This window comes from Scyliorhinus canicula, chromosome 17 (assembly GCF_902713615.1).
Source record: "Scyliorhinus canicula chromosome 17, sScyCan1.1, whole genome shotgun sequence".
Classification (NCBI taxonomy): Eukaryota; Metazoa; Chordata; class Chondrichthyes; order Carcharhiniformes; family Scyliorhinidae; genus Scyliorhinus; species Scyliorhinus canicula.
The window spans coordinates 131,873,189-131,889,810 of record NC_052162.1 but is presented as its reverse complement, the minus strand read 5'-3'; the positions used below and the strand labels follow the sequence as shown (position 1 = coordinate 131,889,810).

The 16,622-nt window shown below is 48.1% G+C and overlaps 1 protein-coding gene across 1 annotated transcript in view; it reads right to left on the bottom strand.

Moving 5' to 3' along the window:
* LOC119951885 (zinc finger protein 850-like) overlaps positions 1 to 14,980 on the bottom strand; it is a 28,837-nt gene extending 13,857 nt beyond the window's left edge. Inside the window, exons 1-2 of the mRNA XM_038775243.1 lie at positions 13,667 to 14,980; positions 2,286 to 3,020 (exon numbers count right to left, since the gene is read on the bottom strand). Coding sequence (XP_038631171.1) covers positions 2,286 to 3,020; positions 13,667 to 14,598 — 1,667 coding nt within the window. The 5' untranslated portion in view covers positions 14,599 to 14,980. The remainder of the gene's footprint in view (positions 1 to 2,285; positions 3,021 to 13,666) is intronic.
* Between the last annotated feature and the right edge of the window lie 1,642 nt (positions 14,981 to 16,622).

The following is a 16,622-nucleotide window of genomic DNA, read 5'->3' as shown; positions in this document are numbered from 1 at the left end:
CGGCACCGGTGTTTGGAGAAATGCTCGATGAGCTCTCCAAGTACCCAATTAATTTTTTCCAATTAAGTGGCAATTTAGCATGGCCAATCCATGTAGCTTGCACATCTTTGGGTTGTGGGGGTGAAACCCATGCAAACACGGGGAAAACATGCAAACACCGCACGCACAGTGACTGTCAGGTGGATGTACCTTTAAGAAATAGGTGTTTATCAAATAGCTGCAGTGATGTCAGTGTGTGGGCTGTCTGTCTTTCACTTTCGTTTTGAGCTGGGCGTTTCAGTGTGTTTTTGGTTTCGTTTTGAGTTGGAGAGCTGCAGCTGTGTAATGATCTCTCTCTACAAGCTAAAGAATGTCTTCAGCTCATTGATGATTTCAAAGTAATACCTGTTTCTGTCGAGAATTTAAACCTGCTGTCTTTGTTTAAAAAGGTTTTAACTTCCGGATGTTGTTTGCGAAGTTATTAAGGGTTATCTATAGAGTACAGTATCTTTTGGGGGGTCATTAGGGTTGGTAGTTGATAAACTGTTTACTGTGTGTTTATAAAATATCAACTGGATTCATAGAATAAACATTGTTTTTGTTTTAAAATACTTTTAGTTCTCTATTGCATCACACCTGTAAAGTGGGCCCTTGTGCTCCCCATAACCAAAATCTATTAAACGTTGTGGGTCAGGTGAACTCCATGATGCACTTTGGTGTTCTCTAAACCCTGGCCCGTAATATGACCCAGAGCAAGGATCAAATTTGGGACCGCGGCACTGTGAGGCAGCAATGCTATCCACTGCGCCACCTCGCTGCCCCAGCTCTTTCGCTCCTGCTGCAACTAAAGAGAATCTAACCATCATCCCCTGACATTCAATGGCATTATCATGACTGAATCCCCCAGTAGCAACATCCTGGGGGGGGGGGGGGGGGGGGGGGGGGGGGGGGGGGGGGAAGGGGCTACCATTGACAAGAAACTGAATAGGGGTGGCCATATAGCTATCATGGCTAAGAGCAGTTCAGAGGCTAGGAAGCATGCAGCAAGTAAACCATATCCTGATTCCCCAAATCCTGTCCACATCCGACATGGGACAAATCATGTGGAAAATGAGTTTGACAATCCTGAGATAGACAATGTCAATGAGATCCCCAGTCTCTCTGCAGCCTCCTCGAGCCCCACAACCCTCGCTGTAAATACAAGTTGTTGGATTACACCCCGAGATAGACAATGTCAATGGGATCCTCAGTATCTCTGTAACCTCCTCCAGCCCCATAACTGTCTGTGTAAATACAAGTTGTTGGAGTCCACCCTGAGATAGGCAATGTCAACCCGATTCCCCTCATCCACTAACACAGTAACTTCTTCACAAAATTCAAAGAGGTTTGTAAGAGGACAGCACGATAGCACAGTGGTTAGCACTGTTACTTCACAGCTCCAGGGTCCCAGGTTCGATTCCCGGCTTGGGTCACCGTCAGTGCGGAGTTTGCATTTCTCCCCGTGTGTGGGTTTCCTCCAGGTGCTCCGGCTTCCTCCCACAAGTCCTTAAAGACGTACTGTTAGGTAATTTGGACATTCTGAATTCTCCCTCTGTGACCCGAACAAGCGCCGGAATGTGGCGACTAGGGGATTTTCACAGTAACTTCATTGCAGTGTTAATGTAAGCCTACTTGTGACACCAATAAAGATTATTATTATTAACTCCTCTCATGACAGTGAATGACGTGACTATCCTTCCTCCTGTATTGTTCCTGTTGAATGAAGGGGAATATCATAGATTATGCATTTAAAATGGGATGTTGTAGCTCTGAAAATCAGTGACATCTGAAAATATTAAATTGCAGCCAGTTATAGGGTTTGTTGACATCAGCAGAATCAAACCAGATATTGTCAGACTATCAATCCTGGATGTGATTAACAGCAGCATAAACAGCAATTGTCATTTGACAACTTTCCGATGTCTCAGCTCATATCGTGACTGAGTGATTCCCTTCCCACAGCATCGATGTTCGGTCTCGGCCCTTTGTGAACTTTCGCCTTAGTGTGACTTCGCTGGTGTCTGAACAGGCTGGATGTCTGAGTGAATCCCTTCCCACACACTGAGCAAGTGAATGGTCTCTCCCCGGTATGAACTCGCTCGTGTGTACGGAGATTAGATGAAGTCATGAATCTCTTTCCACAGTATCTGCAGTTGAATGCTCTACCCTTGGAGTGCATTCGTTGGTGTAACATGAGCCTGGCTGACTGAGTGAATCCCTTCCCACAGAAGGAGCAGCTGAACAATCTCTCCCCAGGATGGACACACTGGTGTGTTAGCAAGTAGGATGACCGAGTGAATCCCTTCCCACACTCCGAGCAGGTGAATGGCCTCTCCCCAGTATGAATCTGCTGGTGTTTCGCAAGGTGGGATGACTTAGAGAATCCTTTCCCACATACGGAACAGGTGAATGACCTCTCCCCAGTGTGAACTTGTTGGTGCATCAGAAGCAGATAAGACAAGGTGAATCCTTTCCCACATTCAGAGCAGATGAATGGCCTCTCCCCAGTGTGAATCCGCTGGTGTGTACGCAGGCTGGATAACTGAGTGAATCTCTTCCCACACTTGTAGCAGGTGAAAGGCTTCTCCCCAGTGTGAACTCGCTGGTGTGTAAGCAGGCTGGATAACTGAGTGAATCTCTTCCCACACTTGTAGCAGATGAATGGCCTCTCCCCAGTGTGAACTCGCTGGTGTGTAAGCAGGTTGGATAACTGTGTGAATCCCTTCCCACACTTGGAGCAGGTGAATGGCCTCTCCCCAGTGTGAACCCGCTGGTGTGCAGTGATGGCGGAAGAACAAGTGAATCCCTTCCCACAAATGCAGCAGGTGAACGGTCGCTCCCCAGTGTGAGTGTATTGGTGTGTAGTGAGGGCAGACGGATGCCTGAACCTCTTTCCACAGAAAGTGCAGCTGAACGGTCTGTCTTCTGTGTGAATTCGTTGGTGTGACATGAGGCCTGCTGATTGAGTAAATCCCTTCCCACACTCAGAGCAGGTGAACGGTCTCTCTCCTGTGTGAATACGTCGGTGGGTTTCCAGCAGGCATCGATAATTGAATCCCTTCCCACAGTCCCCACATTTCCATGTCTTCTCCATAGTACTGGTGTCCTTGTATCTCTCAAGTTCAGACGATCAGTTGAAGACTTGTCCACACAGAATACTTGAACGTTTTCTCCTCTATGTGAATGAAGCAGGCTGTGTAATTGGTTCAAACACTTTGCACAGTCAGCGTACTGGAACACTGTCACTCAGATGTGTGTGTGTGTCTCTGTGCTTTTCCAATCACACTGACCTTTGAACTTTTCTCCCACAGATAGAACAGAGAAACATTTCTCCTTCCACATTCAAAGACCATTGATATCCAGGTACTGATGAAGCCATTAATATGGCCAGATGCTGCTTTAATATTTGGTTTGAGTTTCCAGTCTTTGAATCCTCCCCTTTTAATACCCTGTAAAAGGTGTTTACAAACTATCAGTGCAGGATAGAAATTCAGAAAAGACAATTCTAGTTTCTCTGGAACATTTTTTTCCTTTCTTGTTCCCCCAAAGCTGTAAATCCCAGTCCCAGATACTCTCCCTCCTCCCTGGGCTGAAATCTAAACCCATCTCACCATCTCCACCCAATTTATTTCCTCTGCCTGGGTTCAGTTCTCCAGCCCCTGTCTGCAGACTGACAATAAAATCAATGGGTCAATCTTTTTCTCTCCTGATCACTGGAACCCTGAAGCCCCGCCCACTCGCTGTTACGTCACAAATATGGCCGCTACTTTGCTGCTGGACCAAGATGATAACCGTCAATCCAGGCCTGCTCCTGGGAAAAGCCTTGTCGCCTCAAACGGGCCTCCTGCAGCTGTTTCTTTAGGATTTGCGGCCTACACCGGGTGTCATTGAAGCCTCCTCGCCCTCCCGCCGCATCCACCTCCCCCCCCCCCCCGCGCACCGCGGCTCCTCACCGTCAGCCGAGCAACAAACAAGCGTCTGTCACCTTCACACATACTGCGCATGCTCGGAAAACTGTGCGGTACCGCGCATGCGTTCCCGGTCCCTGTTGTGGGAACATTCTCCGCCGCGGCGTCTGCTGGGTATTGGACCCTTGTTCCCCTCACAGCTTCTAGGACGCAATGCGCATGCTCTGCGCAGACCGGCACGTTCTGGGAGAGCCCTTGCCGCGCCTTCGCGTCTCTACCATTCGGAGAATGACGGCATCACCCGCGTGGTGCATTCTGGGCAGTGAATAGTGCATCTAATTAGCAGAGATCCATGTGTCACAATCATTGAATGATAGAATGGTGTAAAACAGTGAACAATATCACTCCCAATCCCTACCAGTCTCTCCCTAAATGATTATGGTAAGAAGTCTTACAACACCAGGTTAATGTCCAACAGGTTTATTTCAAACACTAGCTTTCGGAGCACTGCTCCTTCCTCAGGTGAATGTTTTCCTAATTTTTCTCATTTCCTCATTCACCTGAGGAAGGAGCAGTGCTCCGAAAGCTCGTGTTTGAAACAAACCTGTTGGACTCTAACCTAATATTGTCAGACTTCTGACTGCCCACCCCAGTCCAACGCTGGCATCTCCACATCATAAATGATTATGGTAAGAAGTCTTACAACACCAGGTTAAAGTCCTGTAGGTTTGTTTTTCAAATCACTAGCTTTCAGAGCACTGCTCCTTCCTCAGGCAAATTAAGAGGTATTTTCCAGAAACATGTATATAGACAAAGTCAATGATGCTAGATAATGCTTTCCATGCGAGCATTTGCAGGTAATTAAGTCTTTACAGATCTAGAGATAGGGGTAACCCCAGTTAAAGACGTGTGCATTGTCTCAAGTTGTCTCTTCATTCACCTGAGTAAGGAGCAGTGCTCCGAAAGCTCGTGAATTGAAACAAACATGTTGGACTTTAACCTGGTGTTGTAAGACTTCTTACAGTGCTCACCCCAGTCTAACGCCAGTATATCCACATCATAAATGATTATGGTAAGAAGTCTTACAACACGGGCAGCACGGTGGCGCAGTGGGTTAGCCCTGCTGCCTCACGGTGCCAAGATCCCAGGTTCGATCCCAACTCTGAGTCACTGTCTGTGTGGAGTTTGCACATTCTCCTCGTGTTTGTGTGGGTTTTGCCCCCACAACCCAAAGATGTACAGGCTAGGTGGATTGGCCCTTAATTGGAAAAAAATTAATTGGGTCCTCTAAATTTAAAAAAAAAGAAATCTTATCACTAGTTTTTGGAGCACTGCTCCTTCCTCAGGTGAATGCAGAGGTATCTTCCAGAAACATATAGACAAAGTCAAAGATGCAAGTCAATGCTTTGAATGTGAGCATTTGCAGGTAATTAAGTCTTTACAGATCCAGAGATAGGGATAACCCTAGGTAAAAGAGGTGTGAATTATCTCAAGCAGGACAGTTGGTAGGATTTTGCAAGTCCATGCCAGATGGTGGGAGATGAATGTAAATCAACATGAATCCAAGATTCTGGTTGAGGCCACACTCATGTGTGCAGAACTTGGCTATAAGTTTCTGCTCGGCGATTTTGCGTTGTCGCTCATCCTGAAGACTGCCTTGGAGAACACTTACCCAGAGATCAGAGGCTGAATGCCCTTGACTGCTTAAGTGTTCCCTGACTGGAAGGGAACATTCCTGTCTGCCGATTGTCGCGCGATGTCCGTTTATCCGTTGTTACAGCGTCTACAATGGTCTCTCCAATGTAGCACTCTTTTTTAACCTGGGATTACCCCAGAATCTGTAAAGACTTAATTACCTGCAAAGACTCGCATTCAAAGCATTGTCTTGCATCTTTGACTTTGTCTATATATATGTTTCTGGAAAACACCTCTTAATTCATTTGAGGAAGGAGCAGTGCTCCGAAAGCTCGTGATTTGAAACAAACCTGTTGGACTTTAACCTGGTGTTGTAAGACTTCTTACTGTGCTCACCCCAGTCCAACGGCGGCATCTCCACATCATAAATAATTATGGTAATTGCATTAATTCATTTGATTACTTTTTCAAATGTCGCTAAGGGATGGAACAGTGCCACAGTGGTTAAGACTGTTTCCTCACAGCGCCAGTGACCTGGGTTTGATTCTGACCTTGGGTGACTGCCTGGATTTTTCACTTTCACCCCGTGTCTGCGTGGGCTTCCTTCCGGTGCTCTGGCTTCTTCCGACAGACAATCATGTGCAGGTTATGTGGGATTACAGGGATAGGGCAAGTAGGGTACTCTTTCAGAGGATCGGTGCTGATTTGATTGGTCAAATGGCCTCCTTCTGCACTGAAGGAATTCTATGGTTCTAACACTCCATTTGTCAACAAAATATTCATCAATAATTTGGTTTTTTACAATTCTGATTAGTCATCTCAGATTGAATCAAGTCATCAGAAATAGGACAGGAGTCGGTTATTCAGCCCATGTTCTAACCATGAGAGGATATTTTGAAGCAAGAGGGATTTTCTGATGCATCAACACCAGGATGTGCAAAGAAATGGGAGAGGTGCCGTGAGTCTTTGCTGCGTCATCAACAGATCAATAGTCTGAGATTGATTCCTGAGATTGGAAGGTAACACATTCCAAATCAGAGACAGGGAATGACAGGCCCCTCAATCACAGGGAAGATGCTTGAGGAGCCTTATAGATTCTGTTTCTGATCACTGGGTAGAGAAGGAGCCATTAGAGATTCTCAAAATGGCTTCTTTAAAACAAGGTCACGTCTTAATAATAATAATCTTTATTGTCACAAGTAGGCTTATACTTGCACTGTAATTAAGTGACTGTGAAAAGCCCCTAGTGAAACAGCACCTCTTTCGGGACTTGTGGGAGGAAACAAGACCCCCCCCCCCCCCCCCCCCCCCGAGGAAACCTACGCAGACACAGATAGAACGTGTAGACTGTGCATAGACAGTGACCCAAGCCGGGAATCGAACCTGGGACCCTGGCGCTGAGAAACAAGGGGCCCGGCACGGAGGAAAGAAGTCACCCCACGGAACAAGCCCGCCCGCAGATTGGTAGGCCCAGATTGAGGGCCAGGCCACTGTGGGGGTCGCTCCCGGGGTTGGATCCACACCCCCCCCCCCCCCCCCCGGAGGACCATCCCCGCATACTCACCTTCCAGGTCCCGCCGTGTGCGAGGTAATTCACAGCCGGCGGGACTGACCAAAACTGGACGGCCGCTCAGCCCATCGGGGCCCGGAGAATCGCCGGGGGGTAGGGGGCTGCTGTCAACGGCCCCTGACCAGCGTGGTGGGAATCAGGCTGCTACCCGGAAAACGGTGCAGGAAAATAGGGCAGCCGGTGTCGGGGCAGCGAGGCAGGATTCACGCCTCCCCCCCCCCCGGGGATTCTCTGACCCGGCGCCAGTCGGGGTTTGCCCCGGCGATTCTCCCAGCGCCATGGGCTGAGTGCCCACTGAGTTAGGCCGAGTCCCGTCGGCGGCGTTCTTGTGTGGTCCTATCCGACGGGACATTGCCTTTCATGTTTGGGAGGCCTGGTGGTGGGGAGGGGGGATTCGACCCCGGGGGGGGGGGGGGGGGGGGGGGGGGTCTCCACAGTGGCCTGGCCCGCAATCGGGGCCTATATTCCTCCGTGCTGGGCCCCTGTAGCTCTCTGCCATGTTGCGTCGCGGCCGGCGCAGAGAAGGAAACCCACGCGCATGCGCAAACTTGTGCTGGCCGTAGCACACATGTGCAACCCACGGCGCCCGTATCGGCAGCTGGAGCAGCGTGAGGCTATGCAGTGCCAGCTGGCGCCGTGTAGCGCAGAATCGCTGCTCCTAGGAGCCTGTTGACACCATCATAAAACGCTCCGGCATTTACGACGGCGTCAACACAGCCCCAGGATCAGAGAATCCAGCCCAATGTTTCATCTAGTTCATTAGTGGGCAGCACGGTAGCATGGTGGTTAGCATCAATGCTTCACAGCTCCAGGGTCCCAGGTTCGATTCCCGGCTGGGTCACTGTCTGTGTGGAGTCTGAACGTCCTCCCCGTGTCTGCGTGGGTTTCCTCCGGGTGCTCCGGTTTCCTCCCACAAGTCCAAAGATGTGCAGATTAGGTGGATTGGCCATGCTAAATTGCCCGTAGTGTCCTAAAAAGTAAGGTTAAGGGGGGGGTTGTTGCGTTACGGGTATAGGGTGGATACGTGGGTTTGAGTAGGGTGCTCATGGCTCGGCACAACATCGAGGGCCGAAGGGCCTGTTCTGTGCTGTACTGTTCTATGTTCTATCTCCAAGGTAGGAATTTGTAATTTCTTTCATGGGACTTGGCGAGGCCAACATTTATTGCCCATCCCTAATTGTCCTTGAGAAGGTGGTGAGCTGCCTCCTTGAATTGCTGCAGTCTGTGTGGTGTTGATACACGCACTCGTGCTGTTCGTCAGTGAATTCCGGAATTTTGACCCAGTCACAATAAAGGGACAGTCGAAGGGGCGGCATGGGAGCACAGGGGTTAGCACTGCTATCTGACAGTGCAGGGACCCGTGTGCGATTCCGGCCTTGGGTGACACTCTCTAGTCCTTTGCAGACTCCTTAAATCCACTTCACAAATTACTTCCCTACTTTTATTTGAGCCATACATTCAATCCCGTCATCCAACACATTCATACAGATTGTAAATGGTTGATAGCCCAGCACTGATCCTGGTGACATTCCACTTGTCACATCTTACCGACCCAGAAATGACCCATTTATACCTACTGGCTCCTTCCTGTTCGCTAACCAATCCTCTATCCATGCTGATATGTTGCCCCCAAACCATGAGCCCTTATTTTGCGTGATAACCTTTGATGTGGCAACTTGGGAAATAAATACCTTCTGGAAATCCAGCTAAAGCACATCCTTTATTGACATCCCTTGTTACCTCCTCAAAGAACCTTGATAAATTAGTCATGATTGATTCCCTGAACCTCAGTTTCAAACAATGCATCAAAAGAAAAATCAAATCTCCTCTACCCCAGGAAAAGTCCTGCAAATTAAAATTTACAGTGAAGAAGGCCATTCGGCCCATCAAGTCTGCATCGGCTCTTTGAAAGAGCACCCTACCCAAGCCCACAACTCCACCCCATCCCCACAACCCAGTAACCCCACCCAACACTAAGGGCAATTTTGGACACTAAGGGCAATTTATCATGGCCAATCCACCTAACCTGCACATCTTTGGACTGTGGGAGGAAACCGGAGCACCCGGAGGAAACCCACGCACACACGGGGAGAACGTGCAGACTCCGCACAGGCAGTGACCCAGTGGGTAATCGAACCCGGGACGCTGGAGCTGTGAAGCAATTGTGCCAACCACCACGCTACCGTGCTTTCTGGTTAAAAGTTTATTGACGAAACAGAGCATGGTTAAAAATCTAACAGAAAATTACTTGAGGATCAAAGACAACCAGAGTAACAGGATGTTCACAATGTTCTGGTCCCAAATGGTTTTCTTTCGGCTTCTCTATACCCGGTTCCTATGACTCCCCACTTTGGACACAGGCGCATTGAACCCTGGGGGTCGCATCACCATCAGCCCCTATCACCCCCCACCACTGATTAGTTGGAGGTCCATTTATCAAGTCAGGCCACCAACACCTTCCTGTCTATTAGTGCACAGGCCCCGTTATCCTCAGCTAAATTCAGCCCTCAGCTCCATCACCTGGCTGTCGGTGACACGAGCAATAGAGACAGAAAGGTGCCCGAGGCTCAAATGGGAAGTCAAAACTTGTGGATTAGGACCCCCATAAAGGTAAGCAACTTCTTTATAAAAAAACAAACTCCCAGTCAACAAATTAAAGAATCACACAACAGGACTTCATGTTTTATGACTTTTAATGCAACAAATTAGAAGCTATTTTAATTTCCACGTAGAACTTTGCACTTTTTAAATAATAAGAATCTTTATTATTGTCACAAATAGGCCGACATTAACACTGCAATTAAATTACTGTGAAGATCCCCTCGTCGCCACAGTCTGGCGCCTGTCCGGGTCACAGAGGGAGAATTCAGAATGTCCAATTCACCTAACAGCACATCTTTCGGGACTTGTGGGAGGAAACCGGAGCACTCGGAGGAAACCCACGGAGTCACAGGGATAACGCACAGGCAATGACCCAAGTGGGAATTGAACCTGGGAACGTGGCGCTGTGAAGAAAGTGCTAACCACTGTTCTACCATACCAAAGCTACACAGACTAAAGTTGCACTCCACAATTATAGTTACTCTGCTCTATAAATTGAAACTTAATTGTCTCAGAACCTGTCCAAGTGATGATTCATTCCCAAGGATTTAATTTGGATTTGTTTATTTTCACATGTACCGAGGTACAGTGAAAAGTATATTTCTGTGAGCAGCTCAATCAGATCATGAAATGAAATGAAATGAAAATCGCTTATTGTCACAAATAGGCTTCAAATGAAGTTACTGTGAAAAGCCCCTAGTCGCCACATTCCGGCACGCGTTCAGGGAGGCTGGTACGGGAATTGAACCATGCTGCTGGCCTGCCTTGGTCTTTCAAAGCCAGCGATTTAGCCCTGTGCTAAACCAGCCCCATGTCATTTAGTACACGAAAAGAAAGAAAATACATAATAGGGCAACACAAGGTACACAATATAAATATATAAACACTGATTGGGTGAAGCATACAGTAATGTAGTATTAATCAGTTCAGTCCACATAAGGGTCGTTTAAGAGTCTGGGAGCAGCGAGGAAGAAGCTGTTTTTGAATCTGTCCGTGCATGTTCTCAGACTTCTGTATCTCCTGCCCGATGGATGAAGTTGGAAGAGTGAGTAAGCCGGGTGGGAGGGGTCTTTGATTATGCTGCCCGCTTTCCCCAGGCAGCGGGAGGTGTAGATGGAGTCCATGGATGGGAGGCAGCTTTGTGTGATGGACAGGGCGGTGTTCACGACTCTCTGAAGTTTCTTGCGGTCTTGGGCCAAGCGGTTGCCATACCAGGCTGTGATGCAGCCCGATAGGATGCTTTCTATGGCTCTTTTGTTCTTTTCTTTTCGCCGTCTGGCAGCCTTTAATTCCAGAACTGTCTTCCTCAGTGAAATATTAGCTAACTGCCAGTAGGCATAAATAGGCCATTTTCTGGTTGGCAAGATGTAATGCGTGGTGTGTCACAGGAATCAGTGCTGGAGCCTCAACGTTTTACAATTTATATCAATAACTTTGATGACAGGACCAAAGGTATGGTCAGTTTGCTGATGACGCAGGCAAAAAGGAAAAGGAGGTGGTGTTGCTCGGATAATAAGGGACGGCATCAGAACATTAGTAAGGGTGGAGCACAGATCAGGAATACAAAACGTGGAACATGTTTGGGTGGAGACAAGAAACAGCATGGGTCAGGAAACATTGGGAAGAGCTGTTATAGGCCACCAAGCAGTAAGGGTAGTGTGGGACATGGTATTAAGCAGGAGATTAGAGAAGCATGTAGCGTGGATAAAACAGTAATGGGTGACTTCAATCTGCAGAAAGACTGGGTAAATCTAATGGCCACTAATGCTGTGGAGGACACGTTTTTGGAGTATGTCAGGGACAGTTACCTAGAGGGGTAGGTTGAGGAACCGACTAGAGAACAGACTCTTGTTGATCTAGTAATAAGGGGCAGCACGGTGGCCTAGTGGTTAGCACAACCGCCTCACGGCGCTGAGGTCCCAGGTTTGATCCCGGCTCTGGGTCACTGTCCGTGTGGAGTTTGCACATTCTCCCCGTGTCTGCGTGGGTTTCGCCCCCACAACCCAAAAATGTGCAGGGGAGGTGGATTGGCCGTGCTAAATTGCCCCTTAATTGGAAAAAATAATTGGGTAATCTAAATTTTAAAAAAAGATCTAGTAATATGCAACGATAAAGGGCAAATAGATAATCACGCTGAAAACAACCTTTAGGGATGAGTGACCAGAATATTGAATATGAGGTATTCCAATCCGAAGCCAGGGTATTAAGTTTGAAGGAAATTATGAAGGTAGAAGGGACAAATTAGCTGAGGTGGATTGGGGTTAATACATTAAAAGGTGTGACAGTCCACAGGCAATGGATAGACTTTCAATAATTATTAAACAGTTTACATTCCTTCACGGCACAAGAACCCCAAAAGGTCAGAGAACCGTGACTACCGGACAAAGTGAAGTTTTGTATAAGACTGAAAGAAAAGGCCCATAAAGTTAGCAGAAATAGGAATAAAACTGAGGATTGGGATGATTTTAGAATACAGCAAAGGACCAAGACACCGAGAAAGCGAGGGAGAACAGAATATGAATGTGAACTCGCAAAATACATACAAATGGACTGTAAAAGTTCCTATAGGTACGTAAAAAGGAAACGTTTGTCCGTTCCAGATAGAGTCAGGAGAATCTAGAATGAGGATTCGAGATCTCCACAGCCACCTTGTTCAACACTGGGATGTAGATCATCAGGGTTTGGGGATTTATTCATTTTCAACCCCATTAATTTCTCCTGTCTACTTTTTCACTAATTCTCATCTCTTCCAGACCCTCGTGCTCACGACGCCCTTGGGTCTCGAGTGTTTTGGGAAAATTTTTGCATCTTCCTCCGTGTAGACTGACACACATTGCTTAGTTTCTCTGCCATTTCCATATACCCCACTATGAACTCTCCTGTCTCTGCCTGGAATGGACCCACATTTGTCTTTGACAATCTTTTCCTTTTTACATACCTATAGAAGCTTTTCCAGTTGGTTTTTAAGTTTCTCCCCAGTTTGCTCTCACATTCTATTGCTCTTTATCAGTTTCTTGGTCTTCCTTTGCTGAATTCTAAAACATTTCCCAATCCTCAGGTTGCCACTATTTTGACCACGTTACGAGCCTCTTCCATTGATCTAATGGGATCTTTAACTTTTGTTAGCTAAGGTTGCATCACTTTTCCTGTTGGATTTTTATTCCTTAAAGGAATCTATATTTGTTGTATATATGGGAAATCAAAGACGCAAAAATGTCAGAAAACTAAAGGCTGCCCTCAGCTTTGACAGAGAGAGAGCTGACTGGAGGGTCAGCAAACCTCAGGCGAGGGGCCTGGTTGAGAAGGCCGGGCCTTCATGAATAAACTCAGCCAGTACGGGAGTTGAATCCTCACTGTTGGCCTTGCTCTGCATCACCAACCAGTCGTCCAGCCAACTGAGCTGACCGACCCCCTGATAAATATGAAATAATTCCTTAAATATTAGGTATTCCCTGCACCAATCAGTTTCCCAGTCCACCTCAGACAACTTGCCCCTCATACCCGGATAGTTTTCTTATGTACGGAACACGCAAATAAATTAAACAAAAGAACCATGTAACCAGCAGGGCCCATCTCCATGGCAATATGGTCTATTTTGTGGGGTTCCAAACAGAAATGAAAACTAAATATCTTCAAACTTCCAAACATCCCTTAACTCTGTCACCCTTGTGCAATTTGAAGCCGGATATTCACAACAAATCTCAAAGAGCATCAACCCACAGGAGGCAAAATGGTGAGACCAACCAATCCAGCAGAAAGAAACCCTCCGACCACCCCCACTGACCACCTGTCAGAATGAACAAAATGCAGTCCTGGGTGTAGAGCAGAAACAATAACAGCAGAATCCAACCCCTGTAATCAATTGTGAAATTGTTGGTGTCACTGCAGGTCCGATGAAACATGTAATCCCGTCTCACATTGAGAAGTGGGAGGCCTCTCCCCAGTGTGAACTCGCTGGTGTTTGTGCAGGGTGGATGAATCAATAAATCCTTTCCCACATTGAGAGCAGGTGAATGGCCTCTCCCCAGTGTGAACTCGCTGGTGTCTCCGCAGGTTGGATACGAGAGTGAATCCTTTCCCACATTGAGAGCAGGTGAATGGCCTCTCCCCAGTGTGAACTCGCTGGTGTCTCCGCAGGTTGGATACGAGAGTGAATCCTTTCCCACACTGAGAGCAGGTGAATGGCCTCTCTCCAGTGTGAACTCGCTGGTGTCTCCGCAGGTTGGATACGAGAGTGAATCCTTTCCCACACTGAGAGCAGGTGAATGGTCTCTCCCCAGTGTGAACTCGCTGGTGTGAATGCAGGTTGGATACTTGAGTAAATCCCTTCCCACACTGAGAGCAGGTGAATGGCCTCTCCCCAGTGTGAATTCGCTGGTGTGACTGCAGAGTGGATAACCAAGTGAATCCCTTCCCACACTGAGAGCAGGTGAATGGCTTCTTCCCAGTGTGAACCCGCTGGTGTGAGTGCAGGTGAGATAATCGAGTGAATCCCTTCCCACACTGAGAGCAGGTGAACGGCCTCTCCCCAGTGTGAACCCGCTGGTGTATCTGCAGGATGGATAACTGAGAAAATCCTTTCCCACACTGAGAGCAGGTGAACGGCCTCTCCCCAGTGTGAACTCGCTGGTGTCTCAGTAGGTGGGACGAATTACCAAATCCCTTCCCACACTGGGAGCAGGTGAATGGCTTCTCCCCAGTGTGAACTCGCTGATGTGTCTGCAGGCTGTGTACTTCAGTAAATCCTTTCCCACACTGAGAGCAGGTGAATGGCCTCTCCCCAGTGTGACTGCGTCGATGAATCTCCAGCTTAGATGGGACTTTGTATGTCTTCCCACAGTCCTCACATTTCCACGGTTTCTCCATGTTTTGGGTCTCCTCGTGTCTCTCCAGATTGGACAATCAGTGGAAGTCTCGTCTATAAACAGAACATGTCGACTGTCTGTCCTCACTGTGAATGGTGTATTGTTTTTTCAGGCTGTGTAACTGGTTAAAGCTCTTTCAACAGTCAGTTCACTGGAACACTTTCACTCGGGTGTGTGTTGTGGGTCTCGGTGCTTTTCCAGTCACACTGATGTTTGAAATCTTTAGCTGACAGTTTGGGCAAAGATTAGTCCTAGATTCAAAGGCTGATGGTAGCACGGTAGCACAAGTGGATAGCACTGTGGCTTCACAGCGTCAGGGCCCCGGTTTCGATTCCCCACTGGGTCACTGACTGTGCGGAGTCTCCATGTACACCCCGTGTCTGCGTGGGTTTCCTCCGGGATCACCGTTTTCCTCCCACAGTCCAAAGACATGCAGGTTAGGTGGATTGGCCGCGCTAAATTGCCCTTCGTGTCCAAAAAGGTTAGGAGGGGTTATTGGGTTACGGGGATAGGTTGGAAGTGGGGGCTTAAGTGGGTTGGTGCAGACTTGATGGGCCGAATGGCCTCCTTCTGCACTGTATGTTCTATTTCTATGTTCTATATTCAGGTTCCAAGGAATCGAGTGACTCTGTCAGATCGAGATGTGACGTTTGGGATTTCTGTCTGTAATTCCTCCCCATCAAATATCCTGTGAAAACATTTTACAAAATTCATCACTGTCAGTAAAGGATAGAAACACAGAACAAACTATTCTAGTTTCTGTGGAACATTATTTCCTCATATTCCCCGATAGCTGTAAATCTCTATCCCACACACTTGCCCTCCATTCTCACTCTGCTGTATCTAATTTCACCGTTCCAATTCTCCTGAAGGTGCAGATTCAGGCTGATTGACAGATCCCTGCTCACAGCTTCCTGACCAGGACATCACAACAAATAATGAGCTGCAGTCAGCCATTCGGCCCATCGAACCTGAACCATTCAATGGGATCATTGGCTGATCTCCCTCAGCACCATTTTCCCCACACTATCCCCATATCCCTCAACGTCTTCAAAATCTCAAAACCTGGCTGATCGACAGGGGCGGGGAGTAGGGTGCCTCCCCCCCTGCCCCCCCCCCCCCCCCCCCCCCCCCCCCAACCAGGATGGTCACGTGGAATGTTCGTGGACTGAATGAGCTGGTCAAAAGAGCCCGGGCGTTCGCACACCTGAGTCAGCTGAAGGCAGACGTGGCAGTGTTGCAAGAGACGCACTTGAAGCTGGGAGACCGAGTTAGACTGAAGAAGGGACGGGTGGGACAGGTGTTCCATTCGGGATTGGACTTTAAAACAAGGGAGGTTGGCAATCCTGGTTGATAAAAAGATGACGTTCGAGGTGGGGAAGATAGAGGCAGACCCAGGGGGTAGATTTATTATGGTTAGCGGGAAGCTGGAAGGAATGGCAGTGGTGTTGGTAAATATAGATGCCCCAAACTGGGATAATGTCGTGTTTGTCAGGAGGGTGCTGGGGAAGATTCCGGACCTCGACTCACACCGGCTGATTTCAACACGGTTCTGGATCTGAGACTAGACCGGTCGGGTTCCAGGTCGGGAAAAGTAGCAGCAATGGTGAAAGAGTTACGGGGGTTTATGGAGCGCATGGGGGGGGGGGGGGGGGGGGGGGGGTGGATCCGTGGAGATTTGGGAGGCCAAGGACTAAGGAGTATTCATTCTACTCCCATGTGCACAAGGTGTATTCCAGGATAGACTTTATCGTACTTCACAAATGCTGTTAGAGGGGGTGGAGGGCACTGAATACTCAGCAATCATGGTGTCGGATCACGCCTCACATTGGATAGACCTACGGGTGAGCACAGGAAAGACCCAGTGATGGAACCATCAATTCACCAGACACGTGTTTTCCGATATGAATATAGGCTTTAATCTACTTACTGCAGAGCCAGCCTGTTACCCGTTGATGAACTCTCGGTGAACTGCAGGCTGACTCTGGACAAGGGTATTTATACAGCAGCACAAGGGGGAGGAGG